The sequence below is a fragment of the Hibiscus syriacus genome, unplaced genomic scaffold (assembly GCF_006381635.1).
Source record: "Hibiscus syriacus cultivar Baekdansim isolate YM2019G1 unplaced genomic scaffold, ASM638163v2 tig00110247_pilon, whole genome shotgun sequence".
Taxonomy (NCBI): Eukaryota; Viridiplantae; Streptophyta; class Magnoliopsida; order Malvales; family Malvaceae; genus Hibiscus; species Hibiscus syriacus.
Window position 1 is genome coordinate 140,183 of NW_024062645.1, and position 23,066 is coordinate 163,248.

A 23,066-nucleotide genomic window follows, 5' to 3' on the forward strand; every position below is an offset into this window, starting at 1 on the left:
GAAAATGTTTAGTCTCATATGTGTAATTAATGAAGATCTACACTAGGTACGAATACGGTAGAAAGTAGATAACTGAATATAGCTCAGATGACTATTATAAGAAATTGGAGGACGGTTTGAATTAAATTACAAGTTCTGGAATTAAGTAATAAAAGAATTAACCATGGATTGTAGATTATAATTTATCTCATTAAAGGTACTTAGATGATAAATTAAGAGAATATTTCGATTAGGGAAAATTACGAAATTACCCTTATGTTGGAAAATGATAAGAATTGTCTCTGGAAGTGGATTAATAAATCTGAAAAGAATTATTGATCTGCTAAAACTATTGATGTGCATAAGAAATGTTAGTTTTACTTGGAAATTATGGAGAACCGGTTTTTAACCCCAATAAGGTTTATGCAAGATACTAGAAGTGTGTTAAGGGAATTATTTCAAGATCAGAGATTGTTCAAGAAAGCAATTAATCATAGGATCTCTAAATTATATTATTTTCGTTAAGAGCTAATATCGAACTTATCTGGCTAAGAAATTACGGAAATGCCTTAAGAGGTAGAATAGTTTGAGATGACTCTGAATGAGAAAATACTTAGAGGATTCGTACTTAACTCGAATAAGTACGGATTTAATTGTTAAGATCCCGACTTAGTGCAGGAAAATTTATGATATTCCGTTTGTAAAGTCTGAGAAGACACTTGACCTGAAAATATTCGAATAATGAGTAAATACTGGAAGAGTAATTTATCGGGGGTATTCTGCTATCAGAATTGTTCGAAAGGACTGAAGTAAATGATAAGATTGAATTAAATAATAAGATCGGATGGAAGGAAAAGATTGAAATACCGTGAATCTGTAAAATGACCAAAATACCCCTGTAATAGAAATGACCCAAGAATATCACCAAGCTCAGGAATGATTGAATATCCTCGAGCTCTGAAATGAATGGAATAAAACTGAACATCAAAATTACCAAAATACCCTTATGGCCTAAATTAAGTAAATGTCTTGGATTAATTAAGGAATCCAAGTAAGATAAGTATTGGACTACCTTTAAAGGTAATGGAAAACAATTCAAGTGAATAGATCAACCCTAAAGCTATGTCAATACCTGAATGACATAGATATTACTGGAACATGTGTTCATCTTCTCAAGTTTGGCTCGATGATAAATTTTGGAAGTATTCAACTCAGCTCTAGATTGTATTCAGTACTAAGAATTGGACGTTTGTTCAACAATCAACCACGAAGACCAAATTGAATGGGATGGAAGTACAACATGTATCTGAAATTCAGGAACGTTTGAATTACTCTGGAAAATTCTGAAGTAACTGGAATGGAGATGACTGCTAAATGAAATAGGTAACCTCAATGACTGAGGATTTAGTAAGTGATTTGGATAAGTCTGGAAACTCTGATGAGTTTACGTAGTGTACAATTACAATGGGTTATGAACAAATTAATCAAGTACGTCAACATTTCATGATATTGTGGAAGTGTGGAAATGAAATAAAGTCATTGGAAGATTTATTCAGCGATAATTCCGAAAATGGTCTACGGACAAGAATTTGTGGTATTAAAGAGTAAATACCCTAGAAGGAAAATGAATTGACCAGTCGACATAGATTGTTAAGGTTATGAATCTTCGTTCTCAAGTTGTTCGATTATCCGATCAATCGACATGGATGTAAAGGATTCTGAATACCCTTCTGATTACGTACAGCTTCTGAAAACTGTCCGAATAAGATAATATCCTGATAATTCACATTCTGAATAACTGATGATTCTGTCAGTTAATGAACTCTTTCAAATAGTGATTCTAAATTCCGATATCCTATCGGTATACTGAATATTCATGTTTCTCTACCTGTTAAGATTATCCAATACCTCTGAATAATATCTGTAAACTCTGGTGTGTTCCCTAATCATATAAATATTTTATCTGATTTCCGACTTGAATTCTATTATGATCCTGACCTGGATTCTGATCTGATATTGACATGGATTCTGATCTGATACATGACCTGGATTCTGATATGATACTTGACTTGAATTATGTTTTGATTTTTGATATATCCGTTTACGGACGGAACATGTTTTATTGGGGGGTATTGTTGGAGGAAGATTACTTGGAGGTTCCTCGGCTGTGTGCTCAGGGCCTTACTTACCGGTTCCTCGGCTGTGTGCTCAGGGCCTTACTGTTAGTGACGGGGTTGTATGGTTCTGGGGAACCTACACATTTTGTTCGTGACGGATGGGGGTATATATATATATGTTTTAAAAAGATCTGAAAAGTTACATGGTTTTTTTTGGGAACACACTAGAAAACCTATTCTGATCTCCTGAACTCAGTCATCCGAAATATTTCTCTGAAACGAAAGCTCATTGTCCGTTACTACCTGAAATATCAGTAGGATCTTTGCTCAACATAAAAATCTGTAAATATCTGAACCAATAAGGAAAATATGTTTATCTGTATCTGCACGTTTTTCAGCATCATCTGGTAGTTTTGTATTACTGAGCTTTTTGAAGCTCACTCTATTACTCACCTTTTCAGGTTAAAAGAATTGTACCAGTGCATCTATCGACTTCAGTAAGGGAGTTTTTCCGGCGTTGTAGCAGAGTATGGTACATGTGAATAGGGGGCATGTAATTGTATTTTGATTTATATACGAGTCTGGAAATATGTTTTATTTTTAAATAGTGACAAATGATTTTATAAGTTTACATGTTCGGATAAAAAGATTTAAATTTTCCGCTATTTTTACAGTGGGTCGCTCCGGTGGCCCTAATGTGACTTCCTGGATCGGATCGGGCTACCTGCATCGGTCTGGGGGGTTACATTTAGTGGTATCAGAGCTATGGTTTGAGTCAAAAATTTTCAAGTTAGACCGGCCGGTCAAATGTCAAAATATGTCTGATCAGTACATGCCCTAGACTGCAATCGTACCTCTCTGAGCCGGAACTCCAGGGCTGAGTCCCTATCTGTATTGAGTAAACCAAAGTTTCTATCTGCTAAGGCTATACTTGTACAAAAAGGAATACCAGTAACATCTGTCTAAACGTTGTAAAGTATCTCATGAGCCATGTGAGAGTTATTCATCTGAGAATTTCTGACTCGACTCCGGAAATGAAATTGAGATATGTTGCTGCTCTACGAGCCTATTCACGTATCCAATGCTGAATTGATTTCACAAGAATAAAGTTGTTCTGATTATTTACTTGGACTGAGGGAGAATTCTGAAGAGATTGATTACTCGAGAAAATTTTAAATTCTTTTATTGAAATAAGGAAAATTTATGATAAGAATGTATGCTCAGCTGGTTAAGGATAAGTGGAGGAATCGTACTTTTATAAAAGCTATTGATAGATTTGAAAGAACTGTTGGAAGTTTCATTTATGCAATTATGTAACATGGATGAATTTCGAGGACGAAATTCTTTTAAGGAGGGGAGAATTGTAACACCCCAATTTAGGGGCTAAATTTAAGAAATTATAAAGTGGTGGATTTAATTGGTATTTTTGGAAGGAATCGGGGATTAAATTGTAAGATTTCAAAGTTAGCAGACCGTTTTAAGAAGTGTAGGAAGTTCAGTGACTAAACTCTTGGTTTAGCCAATTTCCTTTATGAGAGAATTTATAACCCCTCCCCGTGCTGCAGAATGTATAATTTTCCAGTTTTTCTCTTCCGTTGACCCAACTTCCAACTCCGATCTACTCGCCGTCCGACCTCCAAACGACGAGCCGAAACCACCATCGTGTTCGTTGTCAATCGAGGAACAAAACCCCTCAAACCTTTCGTCGAGAATCATCGCCGTTCGTCGTGAATTTCAGTCGGAAGTATCGTCGGTAATAACTCGTTTTAGTTGGTTTTTCATCGATTCACGACGATCCGATGATCCGTTTACGACACCTCCCGCACCATCGTGTTCCTTGTGCCGTTCCGAGTTCACCGATGTTCTCCTTTTTCTCCGGCGGCGGCAGCGCGTGTGGAGGTGAAGCGGTCAAAGTTTCCGACGTTTCAAAATCGAGCTCTCCGCCGTTCAAAATTGTGAACCGAGCTTTGTAAGTATCTCGAAATCGCTCAAAATAATTTTTAGAAAATTTTCTGTGAATTTTACGCTGCCGGAACAGTGCCCACGCGCCCCCACGCGCCGCCACTGCGAGTGGGGATAGTCTAAATGACCGGTTTGACCGGTTTTAGTGAATAGTTGACCGGTTTGACCGGTCACAACCCGACCCGACCCGTTGACCCGACCCGTTGACCCGACCCGACCCGTTTACCCGACCCGTTGACCCGACCCGTTGACCGTTGACCCATTGACCGTTGACCACTGTTGACCAAAACTTTGACCGGCTTTGATCGGGCATTAAACGACCTTTGACTTTGACCGAGTATACCTATCCTGACATTTTTCGACGTTCCAAATCTGATTCCGCTGTCCGTTTTTCGAAATTCAAACCCGAAGGTCTCGAAATTGCCGGTCAAACCCGTTGACTTTGATTTTGACCGAATATTCCAAATTTCCGAAAAGTCATATTTTATGCTTTCGACGTCCTGAATCCGAATCCGAAGTCCGTTTCGCCAAATTCGAACCCGGTAAGCCGTCTTTCACTGATTTATCACCCGATTCGATCCGTTTATCGTAATTAAGCTTCGTTTCTGATATAATTTATGTTTATATGTATCTGAGGAATTATTGGAAGTTGAATTGAAGATCAAAGATGTTCGAATGGAATTTTTATGGTCGATCAATAGTGTACGGAAATTGAGGTAATACTTTACTACCTCTTTATGCTTTATGGAACATGTTGGTATTGATAAATGCATGAATGAAAATGTTTAGTCTCATATGTGTAATTAATGAAGATCTACACTAGGTACGAATACGGTAGAAAGTAGATAACTGAATATAGCTCAGATGACTATTATAAGAAATTGGAGGACGGTTTGAATTAAATTACAAGTTCTGGAATTAAGTAATAAAAGAATTAACCATGGATTGTAGATTATAATTTATCTCATTAAAGGTACTTAGATGATAAATTAAGAGAATATTTCGATTAGGGAAAATTACGAAATTACCCTTATGTTGGAAAATGATAAGAATTGTCTCTGGAAGTGGATTAATAAATCTGAAAAGAATTATTGATCTGCTAAAACTATTGATGTGCATAAGAAATGTTAGTTTTACTTGGAAATTATGGAGAACCGGTTTTTAACCCCAATAAGGTTTATGCAAGATACTAGAAGTGTGTTAAGGGAATTATTTCAAGATCAGAGATTGTTCAAGAAAGCAATTAATCATAGGATCTCTAAATTATATTATTTTCGTTAAGAGCTAATATCGAACTTATCTGGCTAAGAAATTACGGAAATGCCTTAAGAGGTAGAATAGTTTGAGATGACTCTGAATGAGAAAATACTTAGAGGATTCGTACTTAACTCGAATAAGTACGGATTTAATTGTTAAGATCCCGACTTAGTGCAGGAAAATTTATGATATTCCGTTTGTAAAGTCTGAGAAGACACTTGACCTGAAAATATTCGAATAATGAGTAAATACTGGAAGAGTAATTTATCGGGGGTATTCTGCTATCAGAATTGTTCGAAAGGACTGAAGTAAATGATAAGATTGAATTAAATAATAAGATCGGATGGAAGGAAAAGATTGAAATACCGTGAATCTGTAAAATGACCAAAATACCCCTGTAATAGAAATGACCCAAGAATATCACCAAGCTCAGGAATGATTGAATATCCTCGAGCTCTGAAATGAATGGAATAAAACTGAACATCAAAATTACCAAAATACCCTTATGGCCTAAATTAAGTAAATGTCTTGGATTAATTAAGGAATCCAAGTAAGATAAGTATTGGACTACCTTTAAAGGTAATGGAAAACAATTCAAGTGAATAGATCAACCCTAAAGCTATGTCAATACCTGAATGACATAGATATTACTGGAACATGTGTTCATCTTCTCAAGTTTGGCTCGATGATAAATTTTGGAAGTATTCAACTCAGCTCTAGATTGTATTCAGTACTAAGAATTGGACGTTTGTTCAACAATCAACCACGAAGACCAAATTGAATGGGATGGAAGTACAACATGTATCTGAAATTCAGGAACGTTGAATTACTCTGGAAAATTCTGAAGTAACTGGAATGGAGATGACTGCTAAATGAAATAGGTAACCTCAATGACTGAGGATTTAGTAAGTGATTTGGATAAGTCTGGAAACTCTGATGAGTTTACGTAGTGTACAATTACAATGGGTTATGAACAAATTAATCAAGTACGTCAACATTTCATGATATTGTGGAAGTGTGGAAATGAAATAAAGTCATTGGAAGATTTATTCAGCGATAATTCCGAAAATGGTCTACGGACAAGAATTTGTGGTATTAAAGAGTAAATACCCTAGAAGGAAAATGAATTGACCAGTCGACATAGATTGTTAAGGTTATGAATCTTCGTTCTCAAGTTGTTCGATTATCCGATCAATCGACATGGATGTAAAGGATTCTGAATACCCTTCTGATTACGTACAGCTTCTGAAAACTGTCCGAATAAGATAATATCCTGATAATTCACATTCTGAATAACTGATGATTCTGTCAGTTAATGAACTCTTTCAAATAGTGATTCTAAATTCCGATATCCTATCGGTATACTGAATATTCATGTTTCTCTACCTGTTAAGATTATCCAATACCTCTGAATAATATCTGTAAACTCTGGTGTGTTCCCTAATCATATAAATATTTTATCTGATTTCCGACTTGAATTCTATTATGATCCTGACCTGGATTCTGATCTGATATTGACATGGATTCTGATCTGATACATGACCTGGATTCTGATATGATACTTGACTTGAATTATGTTTTGATTTTTGATATATCCGTTTACGGACGGAACATGTTTTATTGGGGGGTATTGTTGGAGGAAGATTACTTGGAGGTTCCTCGGCTGTGTGCTCAGGGCCTTACTTACCGGTTCCTCGGCTGTGTGCTCAGGGCCTTACTGTTAGTGACGGGGTTGTATGGTTCTGGGGAACCTACACATTTTGTTCGTGACGGATGGGGGTATATATATATGTTTTAAAAAGATCTGAAAAGTTACATGGTTTTTTTTGGGAACACACTAGAAAACCTATTCTGATCTCCTGAACTCAGTCATCCGAAATATTTCTCTGAAACGAAAGCTCATTGTCCGTTACTACCTGAAATATCAGTAGGATCTTTGCTCAACATAAAAATCTGTAAATATCTGAACCAATAAGGAAAATATGTTTATCTGTATCTGCACGTTTTTCAGCATCATCTGGTAGTTTTGTATTACTGAGCTTTTTGAAGCTCACTCTATTACTCACCTTTTCAGGTTAAAAGAATTGTACCAGTGCATCTATCGACTTCAGTAAGGGAGTTTTTCCGGCGTTGTAGCAGAGTATGGTACATGTGAATAGGGGGCATGTAATTGTATTTTGATTTATATACGAGTCTGGAAATATGTTTTATTTTTAAATAGTGACAAATGATTTTATAAGTTTACATGTTCGGATAAAAAGATTTAAATTTTCCGCTATTTTTACAGTGGGTCGCTCCGGTGGCCCTAATGTGACTTCCTGGATCGGATCGGGCTACCTGCATCGGTCTGGGGGGTTACATTTAGAGCATTGTTTCTATCGAGTCTCTCGACCATTAAAAATAATATATTGGTCACTCGACTATTCATTATGTTCCATACTCGTCATTTTCCATTAAAAAATAGTGTTGATGTTCTTGGAGAAGGAGCCTTAAGACTCTAGTTTTCTCTCCTTTACGTTCTTTTATATCAATTTTTTTAAATAGATATTATATTATAATCACTAGACTATTAAAAAAATGCGAAGTCGTCAAAATATAGTCTAAATTTTACAACTTTACATAGTAAAAGGACTGCATTATCAATAATAAAACTGGATTCCGGACTGCTATAACATTTCAATTTGGTTCTGCAGTTGAAGGCATGTGTCAAAAAGATATCCGAATGCCACTGAAGTGAATCTCGGTGACACTCGTAATATGCACCTGCTAGTTATGAGAGCTGTCTCTTCATTACGGTAATGGTGTTCAAGAAATACCTATTAACCATGATCGATTGTGTGATCTGCAAGTAACAAAATGCCGTGTGATGCGTCTATCTATCAGGTGAAACGAAGGCTTCATTTGAATGTTGACTTTATCTTGGTGTCAATGTGGTTATTCTTCATGCTAAAGCCTGAATCTTTTGCAGGTGTCCACAGCTAAAAAGTTTGTCTTTGAAACGTAGTAATATGGCACCGGTGGCCCTGAATTGCCCTCTTATAAACCTGCTTGACATAAGCTCATGCCACGAACTTACGGATGCGGTAATTTGTTCGGCAGTGACTTCTTGCCCCCAATTAGAATCTTTAGACATGTCGAATTGTTCTTGTGTTAGTGATGAGACATTGCGTGAGATAGCTCACAGTTGTGCGAATCTCCAAGTTTTGAGTTCTTCTCAGCTGATGGATCACTTCAAATGGCACCATAGTTTTATCTGTTCAATTCTTCTCTGCATCTAGCATTACTTATGAGTTTCAAATATTTTTTGATTGGTTTTGGTGCTATCAAATGAATGTAGCTCCTTGGTTCCTGCATTGTGTTCGTCGTTTTATTGTGCTTTCCGACGATTTCTTGTTTTTATGTCGACCAGAGCTTGACAGCAGTGCAGTTACCCGGTACATCTTTAGTCAACCTTTCTCTGGTTGGTTGTCGTGCTATTACTGCTCTGGATCTTGTCTTGAGAAAATTTGCTTAGATGGTTGTGATCATCTTGAGAGAGCATCGTTTTGTCCTGTATGTTTATAGCGACTCTAGCCGACTTTCTCTGAGATGATTTTGCTTATATATTAATCGACTACTTGATACGTAAAAATGAAAGCGTTGAAGCCCTTCCCCCCCCCCCCTTTTAGGCTTCTCTTCTGTCACTTAACCTCGGAATATGCCCCAAATTGAACACACTCAAAATTGATGCTCCATGTATGGTGTCACTTGAGTTGAAAGGACGTGGTGTATTATCTGAAGCATCAATAAATTGTCCCCTATTGACATCACTTGATGCCTCCCTTTGCAGGTTTGTTGCAAGTGCTACCTTCTTTTTATGATACTTTGTTTTGGCCTATGATTGATGCTTCTGCAGGATTTGGACTTGTCACGCGATACCCTGTGCCAGTCTGCCATAGAAGAGCTTCTTGCTTATTGCACACATCTTACCCATGTGAGCTTGAATGGATGTATAAATATGCATGACCTTAATTGGGGTTCTACTGGTGTTGGATTTGAGTCACTATGTTATACATAATGGATCTATTCCGTTTTCTTTTGAGAACATCAATGAGCGAACCTCAACTGTGAGGTTGTCCAAAAATTAGGAGAGTGCTCATCCGGGAAGCTGCAAGTTGCTTACATGGTTATGTGCCGACGTATTGCTGCAATTATTGTTTTCCAAAATATGCTTCAATTTCTTGTTTCCTTCATGTCAACTTGTTTTTGTCATTTACAAATGTGTGCATGTGTGTATCTCCATACTCGCAGTTAATAAACACTAATTCAAAACTAGTTAATGTTCGCATTTCTATTAATAAACAAACTTTTAACTACTTGCCATCATACTCGATTATATGTTCATGAATATATTCGTTTAGTGTTCGCAAACATCAAACATGTATTACTTAAATGAACAAGCACCCGCACAAGTTTTAAAGTCTTGATCATCATTCATAAAACACAAACAAACTTAAAAACAAACAACAGGCACGTAAACCTCGAGCGGATCCAACTTTTTCCTGTTAAATTGCACATCATCAACACAAAAGTGAATAAATAAATAATACCCATAGTACAAATTAGTGATTCAAGAGGGTATGAGTGATTAATAATTACTTTTTCACGTATTTATCCAGAAAGCTACCTGCAATGGCATCTGCAGTGGGGAAAAAAAAACTTAAAATTTAGCTTTGAAGTCTTTGAAAGACTGATGGATCCATAAATGAAAAGAATAGAAATCGTACAGTTGGGTGCAAGGAGGATGCGAGAGAGAAACTGAGATATTGAAACCGACGGCCAACATAGTAGTTTAGATACTGAATGCATAGTTTATCCTAATTCATTCTATGTTCTTAAACTATGACTTTTATTTTAAATTAGTCATTGAACTTTTAAAACTTTTAATTTCATCCTCAAATTATAACTCCCGTTCTAAATTGATCCAAGAATTTAAACATTCCAACTTTATCCCGAAACTACGACCCTCGTTCTGTATTAATCTCCAAGCTTTTTAATGTAATATTTGTTCAGATATTTTATTGACTTATTGATAATGTACACACCATACACACACAACTATTCGAACTTGAGATCTCAAAAAAAAAAACTCTTCTTTTACTATTGATACCGAAACACCATTAGCAAAACATGGATGGGGATAGGTTTAGGCATCAAATGTTGGAATTTAAACATGACCTATAATTTAAGTGGGTTTATGTTTCTTAATTATGTATTCTAAATTATTCCAAATTTAAGAAGAAAAAGTGCTCTTTTCTAATTTCTTTTGTTTTGAATTGGATGATTAAAGAGAGTGTTGTTATTTTTAGATATTATGGGTTTAAACAGTTACGTTCAATTACTTTTATATTATGCAGATAGCTTAACCCATTAACGTGCTTATATTAAACTTATTCTTTTCGAGTTTCTTTTGTTTTGAATTGAGCGATTAAATGGAGTGTTGTAAATTATGGGTTCAAACAGTTGCGTACCATTACGTTTATTTAATACAGGTAGCTTAACCCATGAACAAATTTTTTGCACTTTAAAAAAAGGGAATATGCTTAACCATAAAAAGAATAAAGCATGCAAAGTCTAATTTAGTGGTTTAAGTGCCATGTGACTCACACATTCAATACCTTATTGACTATTAGGGCAAACCCTAACCTCCTAACCCAAACTCAAAGACAATTCTTTTTCAGTACCTAACTTCAAAGTCCCCACTTTCATGTTTTATTCCCTTTTCACACCCAAAACCTAATTTTCATTCCAAAATTTCCACATGAATAAATTATTTTTAATTTGAATAAATGTACTTTAGATCTACCGTCCGATCAAAAGTCAAATTCCACGTGGCAAAATCAGAGCCACCCCAATGCCAAAAACTAGACATCTATGCTCCAATTATTACTACCCTTTTGAATAGTAATTATCAGCACTGAAAGAAGCGTGAAAAACCCAGTCTTTTCTCTCGAGGCTTTAGGTTTTTTAACAGATTAAAAAGGGGGGCACGCTTCTCGAAATCTTCAGTTACAATTGGTTCGCGGGCGTATCGAATATCGAAGAAGAAGAAGAAGAAGAAGAAGAAGAAGAAGAAGAATCTGGGAAATGGGTGATGTGGGGTTTTCCGAGAAAACTGATTCTCAGGAAAGTGATGAGAATTCGAGAGAAAAAGAAGAAGGAAGTACCGGTTTTAGTACGCAGCAGCACCAGCAGCAGCAGCAGCGGAATGCACCGTTGAATTTCGATCTTAACCTGCTGCCGGAGATCGTGCCGGTGGATTCTGATCCTTTGTTCCCCGGAATACCAACAACTGGTTTCGTCAAGTCTTTTATGGGCATTGAATTGAGAATTGGAGGAGACCCAGGTGCCGAAACGGCTGGTTCTTCAAGTAAAAAGAGGAGATTTTCTTTTGCATTAACACAAGAGGAAATTCAGCATGATTTGGAAATGATGAGAGCTTTCAGAGAGAAACAGGTTGAGCCAAAATACCTTCAGTTTCTTCGTGAAGACGAGGTTGCTCGTAGAGAAAGGCACGAAAGGGAGAAAGCAGAAAGATTCCATGAGATTGCTAAACAATTTGCCCTAGACTATGCATGTGGTCAAGTTGATTATAGGTACCTTTCGAAATATTCTACCAAGAAGGCTGCTGCTCCTGCTTTGAAGAGTGTTGTCGTTGATGACGACGATGATAATAAAGAACAATTAGGAACTCCTTTTGGTATGGCAATGGAGATGATTAAAACCCGAGTTTCGAGAAAGATGTTATCGAGTGGTGGATTAGAAGTTGAGTTCAAATGGGTACCCAAGAATGTTAAAAGATCACCTTTATGGATCGTGAGGCTCCTTCTTTGCTCGACCTTAGTTTGCGTACTCTTGCGAAGAATGCTGATGTGATCGTATCACTTGACCATGTTCCTGATATGCTGAGGCATAAGCTTACTCGGTTGTTGTGTGATTCTAGGAAAATGGATGCTCATTTTTTGCAACTTCTTGCCAGTGGATTGCCAGAAGAGATTCGAATCAACGACTGTTCGCAAGTGACTGAAGACGAATTCACCAAGATATTTGGCTGCTGTGATACCAACAACTTGACTGTAAGTGAACTTTCACACATTTTGCTCCGTTTGGTTTTAGCAAGATATTTTTCAACTTGACTGTAGGGATCATGTGGTTTTAGCTGTGAAGATTATTGTTGACCCTGTTATCCTGCGTATGAGTCCTATAACCAAAACAATGCCAAAAATTGCAATTGAAAGATCAGTATTTGTTTATACCTGGCTGTCAGTCGTTTATGATGTTTTCGGGCTCTGGAGGCAGGTGTTGCAGCTTGACTTGTGTGGATCTTGCATGCCGGATTATGTATTACGAGATACGTTAGCCTGCTCATCGAAAAGCCTCCCCGCGTTAGCTACCTTGTCTCTGAATGGTGCACATCGCATGACGGACGAAGGGCTAAATATGCTTGCATTGTCTGCCCCTGCTCTGCAGTCAATAAATCTGAGCCATTGCTCACTTCTCACATCTGCTGGTATCAACAATCTAGCTAACTGCTTCGAATCCACCTTAAGAGAGCTTTATTTAGATGAATGTCATAATATAGAAGCCATGGTTGTATTGCCTGCACTGAAGAAGCTTAAATGTCTGGAAGTTCTGTCAATGGCTGGAATTCCGACTGTTTGTGATGATTTCGTCATCCAAATGGTTGAAGCATGTGGCAAAAATATGAAAGAGCTTGTTTTCACCAATTGTTTGTAAGTCATCTAAGATCATTCTAACAAATTCAGAAGTATATCTATCATCAGATTTGGTAACAAGTGGTGTTTTTTGATGCAGGGAATTGACTGATGTATCTATCAAATCTGTGGGGAAGAATTGTTCCAAGTTATGCACAATTGACCTTTCTTACTTGTCGAAGTTGACAGATAAATCACTGAGATATCTTGCCAATGGCTGTCGATCAATTAACAGGCTTAAACTGATCCGCAACCGTTTCAGGTTTCCTTCTATACCTTCATCTGTTCATTTCCTAACCTCTGTACATAATGATACTTCCATTGTGACACTGTTTTATATCGTTCTCTCATGTTTAATCATTCCATCCTTGTCAATCACGCTGCTGATTATCGTATGCAATATCCACTTTCAAATATCCACTTTCTTTCGACTTTGAGGGAAGCAGTACCTGTAATTGAATTATTTCGTTTTGTATGACAGCGACGAAGCTATTGCTGCCTTCTTGGAAGCTTCAGGAAGTGACCTAACTGAACTTTCCCTGAACAACATTGCCTTGGTGAGATTATCAAGTTATTGATACGCCTTACCACATTCACGTTGTATCTATTGAACCGCTTCGGCTTCTCCTCATATTGTGGTGATTGGTAAACAACTTACTGTGTCGAACAACTTGTAACAGGTGGGACTGAACACTGCTTTAGCGCTTTCCAAATGCTCGAGAAAATTATTCAGTTTGGACCTATCATGGTGCCGTCACTTGAACGATGAAGCACTAGGGCTGATTGTAGATAGTTGCTTGTCACTGAAGCAGCTAAAACTCTTCGGTTGTACACAGGTAAATTTGCCAACCTCTCTGTCTCTAAAGATCATCCTGTCACTGCAGGATTGCCATTTCAGGCCAATCTATTCATGTGCAATTTCTAAAGAGAATGATTATTTATTCCTCAAGTTAAAACATAATCTAAACTGCAAGAAAGAGCAAATGCCAATTCAAATAGATGGGGAAACATCTCATAGTTTGATAGTTTGATGATATTTGTGCTTCTGCAAATGAAGATGTGTTTCTTATCCGGGACCTTTTCGTGTTCAATGCAGCTCACGGATGTGTTCCTAAAAGGGCATTCGAATCCCCAGGTTCAGATCATAGGACAGGAGCTGAGAACAGTATCAAAATTTCTCAATGTGCTCAAACCCCAAGAACCTCCACTGCGGTATTCGCCTATCGGTCGTCTACACTGATTAACAAGGTTACTCGGTTCGCTAGGCTCAACCTCAATTCATTGACATATACAAAAAGCAAAACTGATTCATTTAAGGCCTTCAAGAAGCATAACTGCAAACAATTACTAAACACCAGATTGAGCTAATCTCTTTAGTACTACGCTCCACACTTCTTTTGGTGTACTATTACATTCACAATCATTCAAAACATGTATAATGGTCAATGGAATATTTTGGTTAGTTTACATGATATGATCAAATTAAAGAGGTAGAATTCTTCTTCCATAGTTGAAAGTGTATTTCGGTTTATTCTATATGGTTTTCTTCTATTTTCTCAGCCTTATCCTTGATCCTTAAAGGAGCAGAATCTATGTGCAAAGTTCCTCTTTTATTATCTAACATTTTGATTCTAGTGATTCCTGCAGATGATTAAACAAGAACAAAAAGAATAATGATTTCCAGGTTTTAATTGAATAGTTTCATAGCAAAAGAATTTCCACTGATCCAAAATAAAGAGTAAAAAGGTTTAAAGGACCTCCATTTAACTCTAAAAGGAAGAACAAGTTTAATTGTCGGCATTGGATTCGGAATTCTTTGACCGGCTCTGGTTGAGTCGTCTCATCCATTTCTTCTGTGACGAGGTTAAAGCGGTGAACAATGAATGTGACAAAGCCCTTCTAGGATGTTGTCCAGCCACCGGAAGCTCGGCTGGAAGAGCAGCGGCAGTGCTAGTAAATGCGTTTAGAACTATAAATGCAAGTATTGGAGATAGATCCAATGTTCCTCCTAATGGAGGAATTATTCCCCGGAAAATGTTCAGGTACGGATCACATAGAGTACTGAATCAAAAACATAAATAAACTTGTTAGCTTTTATATATTACTACGAAGATTTAAAGTATTTCAAAAGTCTGGTTTTAGTCCCTCTACTTGTTCAAAATTATGATTTAATCTATTTACTTTGTTCTTTTGGCAATCATGATTCAATCTGTCTACCTTTTTGGTGGCACCACCTAACTCAATCTATTGACCGACTAATCACAATGATATAAATAGTCTTTAACGATGTTAGCTATTTAAATTAACAAATGACATTATAAAAATAGATAACAAATTATCAATAAATTCTAGATTTAAGCATATTAGAAGGATTAAAACCATAATTTTAACTGTTTCTTGAGATGAACTGGAGGTACCTGAGGGGACTAACAATGGCTGGAGGCGAGTTGGGGAACCAAGTCAAAACCAGCCTTACAATCAACAGCGTATTGTAATGTTTAAGAAATTTAGGATTCCATTGGCAACCACGACCCCTGCCACTGAATCGCCGGGCAAAACCGCCGCAAAATTGCGATTTGAAAGCGGGGAAAATTTCATAATCTTCACGTAGTCGTTTCTGCAAGTTTTTACCTGCCGGAATAATTCATAATCTTCACAAATCAAAAACTAGAATCGTGATTGAAACAAATTAGATAACGAAAACCAGTTACCTCATTACAGAAGCTCTGGAATTCGGATGATAAGGAGATAATGTTTTTGAAAACTGGGTTTTGGTTAAGGGAATTCCATAATTTATTGGCGGTTGAAACGATTGAATGGTGAAGGTGACGGATTACGTTTTCAGGGACAAAGGGAACGAGATTGGGCTTTGACGATGATGGCCTAGAAAATGGAGGCGCGAGTGGTGTTTGAATAAATGCCGAAGAGAGTAGTAAGGATCTGGGAACTGAATTTAGGGATTTGGACCTTGGGGTTTGTTTGTTAAGCTCGGTAATGGCCACAATACCGACCATTTTCCTTTGAAGAGCAGAGAAAATCGAGAAGCTCTGCTTTCGAGTGATGACGAGAGGAAGAAGAAGGAAGGAGATAGCGCTTCTCCATTTTTAAGTGGATTAGGATCTTCTTAAAAGATATATTTTTATTTCAACCCACGTGGCACGAACTTATTTGCTCGATGCTTTGCGTTATTTAAAACCACCGACCAGTAGGGATTGGCATGGATCGTATTTTCGGTTAAGTCGATCTATTCTGAAAATTATACACGTTTCACCTTACTCGAATCTAACTCATAAACTATGGACTCTTCATTCGACTTGTACCTGACACGATTCGTCCTTTTGAGATAAAATTAGAATTTAATTTGATCTGATCTGAAATATTATATTTATACTTATTCAATAAAAAATCAAAAGTTAATCGAGAAAATAATATATAGAAGGGTCTTATTACAATTATCTTTAAATATATAAGGTAAAATTATAATTTTTTTGATTAGTTGGGTCAGATATTTTCACCCTAAATCTGAACTCAACTCTATCCGAACTTAAATTTTAAAAAAAAAATAATCCAATAAAATCAAATCGAATGAGAACCCATTGGATTCGGTTCTCGTACTCATCCCTAAGAGGCCTTTGAAAAAATTGGAAAAAATCTCAAAACTAAATTTACTTTTTTAGATATATATTTTACATTTTTATTAAAATTATGATAAAAATACTGTCACTGATTAATCGAATTTTAATTTAATTAAAAATTGTTAAAATATATTTGGGTAAATTATATCATTCCTCACAAAATTTTACTCTCTTTTTCTATTTTACTCACCATACATTAAATTTTTCTAATTCGTTCACTGAACTTTATAGATTTAATAATTTTGGTCACTTTGGCATTAATTTTTTAACTGTGTTATGACATGACACAAACATCAAAATGAAGTCGTTTTGAAAAATTCAAATATACACCAAAACGACATCGTTTCGAGTCATCTTCTCTCCCCTTATTTTCTCTCTACTTTGCAAATAAGGTGACTAGTTGCCACCGTCAACCATCACATCAATTTTCATTTCAATCACCGTCTATTGTCGTTCGGTCTCAAAATTTATGGGTCAATTCTTCTCGACCCTCTGAGTCTGATATGGTGGTTGTTTCATCGGAAAAAATTCTCAAATCCATGAGTCTCGATTGAAACGTTTCGGGTTATTCACTTTCAATCTCTAATTCGTGAACTTTAGAGTAAGTTTCGACAAAGTGGAGGTCATATTCAGACTCAATGTGTCGAGGTAAAGCGACTCATGAAATTTGGGACCGAATGACCACCATCTACAGCGGTCGACGGTGGTCAATGGTGGCATTCGGCTACGTTGTCGTGGTCAACGAGGATGAAAATCGCTTTAGGAGCGGCAAAGGGCTTGGCCTTCCTACACGAAGCCGGTAAACCGGTGATATATAGGGACTTTAAATCTTCAAACATCTTATTAGACTCTGTAAGTCTTTTAGATAAGCTCTATGATTCGACATGTACGTTTCCAACATGTTGTCTTTAACAAAATCAAGACATAAAGACCAACCTAACACGTAAAACTTCATATTAATTGTTCATATATAGCTTGAAATGAGTTAATTATACTATACGTCCCTAGACTATGATCCTTATTTTAAATTAATCCCTACACTTTTGAACATTCTAATTTTATCCTAAAATTATGACTGTCATTCTAATTTGGTCTCCGAACTTTTGAATGTTCCAAATTCATTCCCAAACTACGGTTGGTCTCTAAACTCTTGAATGTTTCAATTTCATCCCCAAACTTTTGAAAGATTTTGGGGGACATTATTGGAATGTTCAAATGTTTGGGGATTAATTTATAATGAGGGTCAGAGTTTTAGAATTGATATGGAATTCAAAAGTTCTGGGATCAATTTAGAATGAGAATCATAATTCAATGATGGAATTAGAATGTTTAAAAGTTAAAGAATCAATTTCAAACAAATGTCATAATTTAAGAATGTACGGTACAATTAACTCCTTGAAAGTTGACAAAATCCTAACCAAATCTACTTACACTGTGTAAAACTCTTTTAGTTTTACACTTTTTTAGGACCGTTGGATTGAAGGAAATCAAAGGTTGAGATTAACTCTTTATTTTGTTATGTGAATATCTTCTCATTTTCTAATGTTAATCTCAGCCTTTAATTTCTCTCATCTAATGGTCTTACAAAGGTGTAAAATTAAAAGAATTTTATATGGTGTAATTAAATATCGGTCATATATATAAGTCGGATTTTTAAAAAAAAAAATCGGGTTCGGGTAGAGGGTGAAAAAACTACGACCAGCCCGACCCAGGATAATAATGTAATTTTCTTAAAAATTTATTATTTTTTAATTAAATCATTATTTTTATTGGGTTTGATCGGATTAGATTTACTCTAAAAATTCATATCTGATCAGAGTCAAGTGGATGATATTTTTCCAGGTCGATCGAGTCGAATAAAGGTTATATAATTTCCAAATCAAATCGAATTCAAATGAAAGATACACATTTTCGAATCGAATCTATTGATCGAAAACCGACCCTAACCCCACTCGTTGCCATCCTTATATATATATTATTGATGTTACAACGTTACAAGAAAAGAATATTGGAATTTTCAACCACCACTAAGGGCGGGCCAGTTATCCTAATTAATTTTATAGTATAAAGTTTTCACATATTTCTTAAACTCTAATGTGTACATTGGCTGCCAAAATGAAGTTGGAAATTTCGTCCCACTTATGTGATGTGAACCAATCATTTGTTTTCTAGTAATTTAGTGTGTCGTAATCTTAGAGTGCTACCTCCATACTAATTTATAGTTTAGAAATTGATTTAAAGGACCATCAAACTCTAAAATAAATGCAAAAAAAAAAGACATAACCATCGTCATTAATCGTTACGGTACTTATGTGACGGTCCATGATGCTGATGTGACGGTCCACGATGTTGACATGGTAGTCCATGATGGTTGATAACGTGACGAATAACATATTAGATAGGCTAAATCGATAACTTAAACATGACAGGTGGACTGTCAAGTCAGTACCATGGATTGCCACGTCAGCATTGTAATGATCAAACGAAGGGGAAAAAAACATTGGTCAAAGGGTCATATTGAGTTTAGTTTCCGAGTTGAAGAATCACATTAAAAGAATGCTCGTATAAGTAAGTCATTTTCGATCTGACTCGTACTCATATTCATATAAATATGTGTGTATTTTTTTCCTATTTAATCATTTTTTTTCATTTTTGGTCATTCTTTTATAAATTCTTACAATTGTACCATCACATAGACAAAAATGTTACTAGGGATGAGCATAAACTGAATCAAGTTAAAAATTTATCTATTTGAATCGCATTGGAGTATTATACCTATAAGTCGAATTTAAAGAGGTTTCATTCGATTTAATTTTTAAAGTAAAAAACTCACACCTATATTTCAATCGATAATGAGATATATATAAGACAATATTTATTTAATGATAATTCTCAAATATTTAACATCGTTATAATTACACAAGTTTACATAAATGATCATTCAAATCCTAACTCCCAAATCCCAAATCAAATTTAATTTCATCCATTGTAATCAGGCACAGGCACAAGTGCTGTTAACGCCGCCGATTCCGTCGTCGTCGTCGCTCCGAAACCCTAAATACCCAATCGACAACCCCAAAACGACGGCCACGAACACGCCTCCGTTGAACGACATGATCTCCAGCATCAAGAGATACCCCAAACCCGAGCTCAACCCGAACAGCAACCCGTCGGCGATCTTCCTCCCCGACCGCTTACCTACTCCGGACCGGTTCGACAACAACGGCTCTTCCGCCGCCGGATTCCCGCCGTGCCTCACGATGTACCTCGCGTGCTCCAGGTACTGGTAGAAAACGGAAGCCAGAACACAAGCTAGGAGAGTCAACAAGTAACTCGGCCACGAATCGGTCCGCCATGAACTGAACAAGAGAGTCACCTGCCGGCTCCAGTAAAAGGTCATGTGCATCATCGTCGTTGAATGCTTCAATCGCAGAGGAAAACAATTCCCAGAATTAAAGAGAAGAACTTGTACTATATTTTAAAGTTGGTTTGTGTAGTACAATATAAGAAAACAGGTCGAAGTTTATCACCGGTCCCTATACCATGCATAAATTGTAACTTTGGTCCCTATATTTTAAGTTGATAATTTTAATCTCCATACTTTTCGAATTTTGAGAAAGGTTAAATTACAAATTCGGTAATTAAACAATATTTTCTCTCCTATTCCACTGACTATACTTTACATCTTTTTAATTTCCTCACCAAACTTAATACATTATAATTTTTTGTCACTTAGTCGTTTCATCACTAATGGCATGTGGCTTTTTTGTTGCTAACAGAGGAGTGACAAAAAAATTCAATGCACAAAGTTTAGTGATTAAATTGAAAATAATTAAAATTATAGTGATTGAAATAGGAGAGAGAATAATGTTCAATGATTAAATTTGAAATTTACCCATTTAAAAATAAAATAGAAAACCGTGTAATAACGCGGTTATTGAGAAACGATTGATTGAAGAAAAAACCCCGCAATGTATTAAGTTTAATGAGAAATTGAAAATATTTAAAGTACAACGAGTGAAATATGAGAGAGAGTAAAGTTCATAACCACTTAATTACGGAAGATTCTAATCTAATCATTTATCTTTCAATTCTATCAATTCTATCACTTAATTATTTAAATAATATCCATCAAGTCATTTATCATCAATATTTGACAAAGGAGATAACCTGACAATTAACACAATTAATATTATTATATATTCGATCTATACTACTTAGGGATGGCAACGAGTCATATTTTTTGTCAATCTGACCTAACTAAAAAATATGCACCATCCACCTGAACCTGACCCAACCCAAAAAATTTATATCTTACATTTGACCCGACCGAAAATATACATCCTCCACCCAACTTCGACATGATTTTTTATAGTATAAATCTGACTCGACCAGACCCGGTATAAATTAAATATTTAATTAAAAATAATAATTTTTAAGAAAATTACATGATTATCCTCAAGTTGGGTTGAGTTGAAGCTTTTTCACCCTCCACCCGACCCCGAACTTTTTTAAAGAAAAAATCCAACCTGGTCGGGTCAGAACCCGTCAGATACGGGTGAAATTGCCATCCCTAACATTACTTACACAATCTATTAATTTGGTTCTAACTTAAATTAAATTCAATAAATGTATTCTTCCCCTAAGATGGTCTTCTTCAACATACAATGTTGAAAATATGATCAAATAAAATAAAAATAAAAACTAAAATACTAACTTGAATCTTTAAATAAAGTTGAGGTACCAAAACGTATATTGATCCAATGATAACAAAACTTAAGATTATGATTGACCAACAATAATGCATTAGGCCAGTTTCGTGATTATTCATGTTTCCTCTAACAACCGTGTCACGTTGGAACTAAACTTCAACGCAACAATCTTCCAACACACCATTTAGTCATTTACATATGACTAAGGATGTATCTAGAAAATAACTAAAAGTTTACTACCCGTAAAAACAGGGACGGAGCCGGGATTCTAGTTCAGGGGTAAAATATAATTAACGATAAAAATGGGAGAAAATCAAAATAAACTAAAATTTAATGAGTTAAATAGGTACTTGTCTTTATACTTTTTAATGATTAAAAAAATTAGGGGACACACCGACTCTCCCAAGCTCCTACGTAGCTCCGTCACTGGATAAAAGTGTATTAATAAAAAAAATATTCACATTTTATTAATTTTAATTATAAATTTTTATAATATTATGATATTATTTAATTTCAATTTAAATATTTTTATGATCAAATACAATACATATATATAACAATTCATTCTTGTATGATTTTTGATAAAAAAAAATACAATACATATATATTTATTTCATTTGTGTATACAGAATTGAGAAACTCGACTCAAACTTGAAAATACATCCACTAATTACTAAAAATTTCAAGTTATTCGAGTTGTATCTTATAACTCGATTTGAGCTTGAAAATTTTTTGAGTCGAGTTTATGAAATTACAACTCGAAGTTATTTCGAGCCGGGTTGAGTTTTGCTCGTTAACCCTAAACGTAAAAAATTTAAAGTCTCCCAACAATTTCATTTAATTTTTAAATTAGACATTAGTTTAAGGGTTGTCAAACTAATTATTAACAGATTAGACTAAGAACAAGGAGATCAAATTATTGACGTAAGCAATCATTACTTGGTGGTTAAGACTTAAGAGATAAGAGTAGATAGAGATAATTATCATTATAGATTTCAAGAACCAAATATTGTACTATATATATATATATATATATATATATATATATATATGGGTAAATGACACATTTAGTACTTAAACTATTAGTTTTACTTCATTTTAATACCTAAACTTTCAATTTTTAAAAATTATACCTAAAGTTTAGTTTTTGTTTCATTTCAGTTCTTGCTTTTAAAAACTTTAGTTTTTATTTTATTTTAGTATCCCGTTCAAAAATTAACGTTAAGTTTTGAAAAAAATTAAAAGTCTAGGTACTAAACACGTTACTGCTAAAATAAAATGAAAAATAAAACGTTAAGTATGATTTTATAGGGATTAAAACGGACTAAAACTTATAGTTTAGGCATTAAAACAAACTAAAAAACTTATAGTTTAGGCACTAAATGCGCAGTTTATGCTATATATGGGTAATTGTATAGGGTAGAGTATACAAATAATCCTCAACTATAAGATAGTGTTTTATTAAGTTCATTGACTATTAAAAATTACAAAATGATAATCTAATTATTCATTATATTCCAAGTTCATCATTTTTTTGTTAAAATTTTGATAGGTTCTAAGTTGTATATTCAGTGGCGGAGCCACGTCTTGGTGAGGGTGCCCACCCTGAAATTCGAATTTTCTTCGATTAGTTACTTATTTTACTAATGT

General features: G+C 35.4%; 3 protein-coding genes and 1 pseudogene across 3 annotated transcripts; 2 read left to right on the forward strand and 2 right to left on the reverse strand.

The window, feature by feature from the left end:
- The first annotated feature begins 7,897 nt into the window (after positions 1-7,897).
- Positions 7,898-9,596, forward strand: LOC120114813 (F-box/LRR-repeat protein 15-like). Its single transcript, XM_039135595.1, has 4 exons — positions 7,898-8,198; positions 8,284-8,867; positions 8,984-9,144; positions 9,211-9,596. The coding sequence occupies exons 2-4, from the start codon at positions 8,643-8,645 to the stop codon at positions 9,251-9,253; spliced, it is 429 nt and encodes a 142-aa protein (XP_038991526.1). The 5' UTR covers positions 7,898-8,198; positions 8,284-8,642; the 3' UTR covers positions 9,254-9,596.
- A 2,541-nt stretch (positions 9,597-12,137) lies between these two features.
- Positions 12,138-14,536, forward strand: LOC120114811 (F-box/LRR-repeat protein fbxl-1-like). Its single transcript, XM_039135594.1, has 6 exons — positions 12,138-12,430; positions 12,654-13,087; positions 13,170-13,331; positions 13,551-13,626; positions 13,750-13,905; positions 14,166-14,536. The coding sequence occupies exons 1-6, from the start codon at positions 12,164-12,166 to the stop codon at positions 14,307-14,309; spliced, it is 1,239 nt and encodes a 412-aa protein (XP_038991525.1). The 5' UTR covers positions 12,138-12,163; the 3' UTR covers positions 14,310-14,536.
- A 184-nt stretch (positions 14,537-14,720) lies between these two features.
- On the reverse strand, positions 14,721-16,203 carry LOC120114812 (annotated as a pseudogene).
- Positions 16,204-19,578: 3,375 nt separating this feature from the next.
- On the reverse strand, positions 19,579-20,179 carry LOC120114870 (copper transporter 5.1-like). Its single transcript, XM_039135653.1, has one exon. The coding sequence runs from the start codon at positions 20,111-20,113 to the stop codon at positions 19,697-19,699; it is 417 nt and encodes a 138-aa protein (XP_038991584.1). The 5' UTR covers positions 20,114-20,179; the 3' UTR covers positions 19,579-19,696.
- Positions 20,180-23,066: the final 2,887 nt, after the last annotated feature.